The 2,500-nt window shown below is 37.5% G+C and overlaps 1 protein-coding gene across 1 annotated transcript in view; it reads left to right on the forward strand.

Moving 5' to 3' along the window:
• Positions 1-2,500, forward strand: part of LOC137994444 (uncharacterized) — a 9,501-nt gene that overhangs the window by 2,902 nt on the left and 4,099 nt on the right. Inside the window, exons 3-4 of the mRNA XM_068840018.1 lie at positions 270-448; positions 1,701-1,849. Coding sequence (XP_068696119.1) covers positions 270-448; positions 1,701-1,849 — 328 coding nt within the window. The remainder of the gene's footprint in view (positions 1-269; positions 449-1,700; positions 1,850-2,500) is intronic.

A 2,500-nucleotide genomic window follows, 5' to 3' on the forward strand; every position in this document is an offset into this window, starting at 1 on the left:
GACGCCGACGGTGATGATGACGATGACGATGACGATGACGATGACGTTGATGATGACGTTGACAATGACGATGACGATGGCGTTGACTTTGATGTTGAATTTGACGTTGGAGTTGATGATTATGATGATGATGACGATGACGATATCAATGATAATGATGATGATGATGATGATTATTATTATTATTATTATTAATATTATTATTATTATTGTTATTATTATTATTATTATCATATCTATTATTATTCTTTTTTTTTTGTCCCGAGCAGATTTTAAACGGGGAGTTTTGAGAGAGCTATGGCAATCTGTTCCGGGCAATTATGTCGCAAATTTTACTTCTTCGTCGAGGTATCAAAATTCACCAAACATAAAAGACGCGATAAACCATTTTAGCGCGCCGTGGAACATTGGAGATGACTACGGACAAATACTGACGTCTTTCTACAGGGTAAGGTTAAGATTTCATCTTAATTCTTTGCTTTCTCAAATCGCATAATACACCTTGTTTACCCCCCAAAATTTTTCTAGGCATCGTTTTCTATTTCTCTTGGGACATCTTCATGTCCCAGGAGAAATTGCAAACAATGATTATCCAAGATTTTGGGGAAGTAAACAAGATGTATTATGGAATATGAAAATAGGAATTACAACAAACCAATAGCCAAAGTAGTCGTCAAGACGACTTATTTATAAGACATTTTATCATCAAATTTATGAACTTGAAGTGTTTAATACTGTGATCAAAACATTCCCTTCCTTTTTTTCTTCAGATTTTGAAGTGTGTTTGCTTAACACCTAGCTGGCAAAATTTTTAGCATTGATTTGCATCCAAAGGCTGTTTAATTTGAGTGTAAGTTTTGGATTTCACGGTCCGCCATTGCTCACTTTCAAAACTGACCGATTGGACCTCGACCTCAGAGGGTTGGATCTAGGGAACGATGACGTCATTTACTCACTAGCTTAACATTTCAGCCTGTAACTGCAGCTCATTGTATATGCAAAACACGAGTTTAAAAGTCTGAAAGCCCAAAACTCCTAGGCTGCATATTAATTCAGCCGTGTACACACGCATTGCATTCCTAAACTAGTGAGTCTTTCTCGTCATTTTATCAGCAATGGTGGTCCATTAAATAGGAAAATTCCAGTTAAAATAAACAGGTGTCTTTTTGAAATCAAGGCTTAAAACTTGGGTCGCTTAGTGTTTAGTTAGTATAGTTTTGAAATCCAAAAAAGAAAGAAGAATTGATTTTTTGGTCATAGGGGCCCTTAAATTCAACATATAACTTCGAATGGGTATAAACATCTTACTGACTGGGTTCGAGGGCAATAAAGTAGAAACGGCACGCCACAAACATGTAAGTTGCATCGAAGAAAATGATCGCTGCATACTTTCTTAACTTGGCTTCAAAAAATTATCAACAGAGATATAAATCTACCAAAACACCCCGCTGTTTCTTGTAGAAGTTAAAAATTAAATAATGCTCAAAGACCGTGATAGAAGCCTTGATTAAAAATCCTCTAAATCTGTTGCCTACATAACTTTTTCAATATAACGGTTTCATAGAAAAAGTCAATAAAATACTCTTAGAACCGGCCAATTAGTTAACACACGGGCTTTGTTGGGTCTCATCGTCAAGAAGTTAAAATTAATTTGCAGGTAAAAACTTCAATATTTTACATTTGTTTTCTTTCCTTCCCAGGCGCCTAAGACAGGTGCATACATTTTCTACATGGCATGCCAGGATGAATGCGAACTATGGCTAAGCTCTACAGACAAACCAGATGATATGAAAAGAATTATTTTTGTTCCTTATGGTCTGAACCTTAGCTGGCAGAATGACTGGGAAAGGTAAGATCCTCGAAGTCGATGTGGGCGGAATTCAGTTGGTGTCAAAAATAACAAGTACTACGCGTGACTGATGAAATTCTTCAGAGTTAACCAGCACCACATAGCGAAACGGTTTAGGGCGTTTTGGGCGATAAGAACAAGATCTCTCTTTCCGATCTCTTCCTTTCCTCACTTGACTGTCGTTTTCGTTCCGACATGGCAATCTTCGTCCCCCGCCGCGAGAAAGAGCGGCTTAATGCAGTCTTCTTCTTTGTCTTGTCTGCCAAAACAATAGGCAAGGCGGTTACAGAAGGAAATATGCTTGATTCGGCTCCAAAGTTTATTGTAGATTAATTGGAAAGGAAGATCATTTAGGGCCACTTCCGCTTAGGAAGTGGAAGAAATTAAAAATGGCGTTCCAGTGAGCAACTACACGTGTCATGTTGTCGCGCTCCGATCATATCACATCATGTGGTTACAGAAGTCGACGCTAAGAGAAACTGACTTTCTTTTCTAAAACTATCTTACATGAAATTCACAAATCCCGGCACTATGCCTTACTCTCCGTCTCTTTACTTCCTCTTGGCAAGCTATTAAAATATTATAAAAAGTTTAAAAAATGGAGGGCGAAAAAGGATCAACAATTTGCACAAATAATTACTTCAAACACGT

This window comes from Montipora foliosa, chromosome 3 (assembly GCF_036669935.1).
Source record: "Montipora foliosa isolate CH-2021 chromosome 3, ASM3666993v2, whole genome shotgun sequence".
Taxonomy (NCBI): domain Eukaryota; kingdom Metazoa; phylum Cnidaria; class Anthozoa; order Scleractinia; family Acroporidae; genus Montipora; species Montipora foliosa.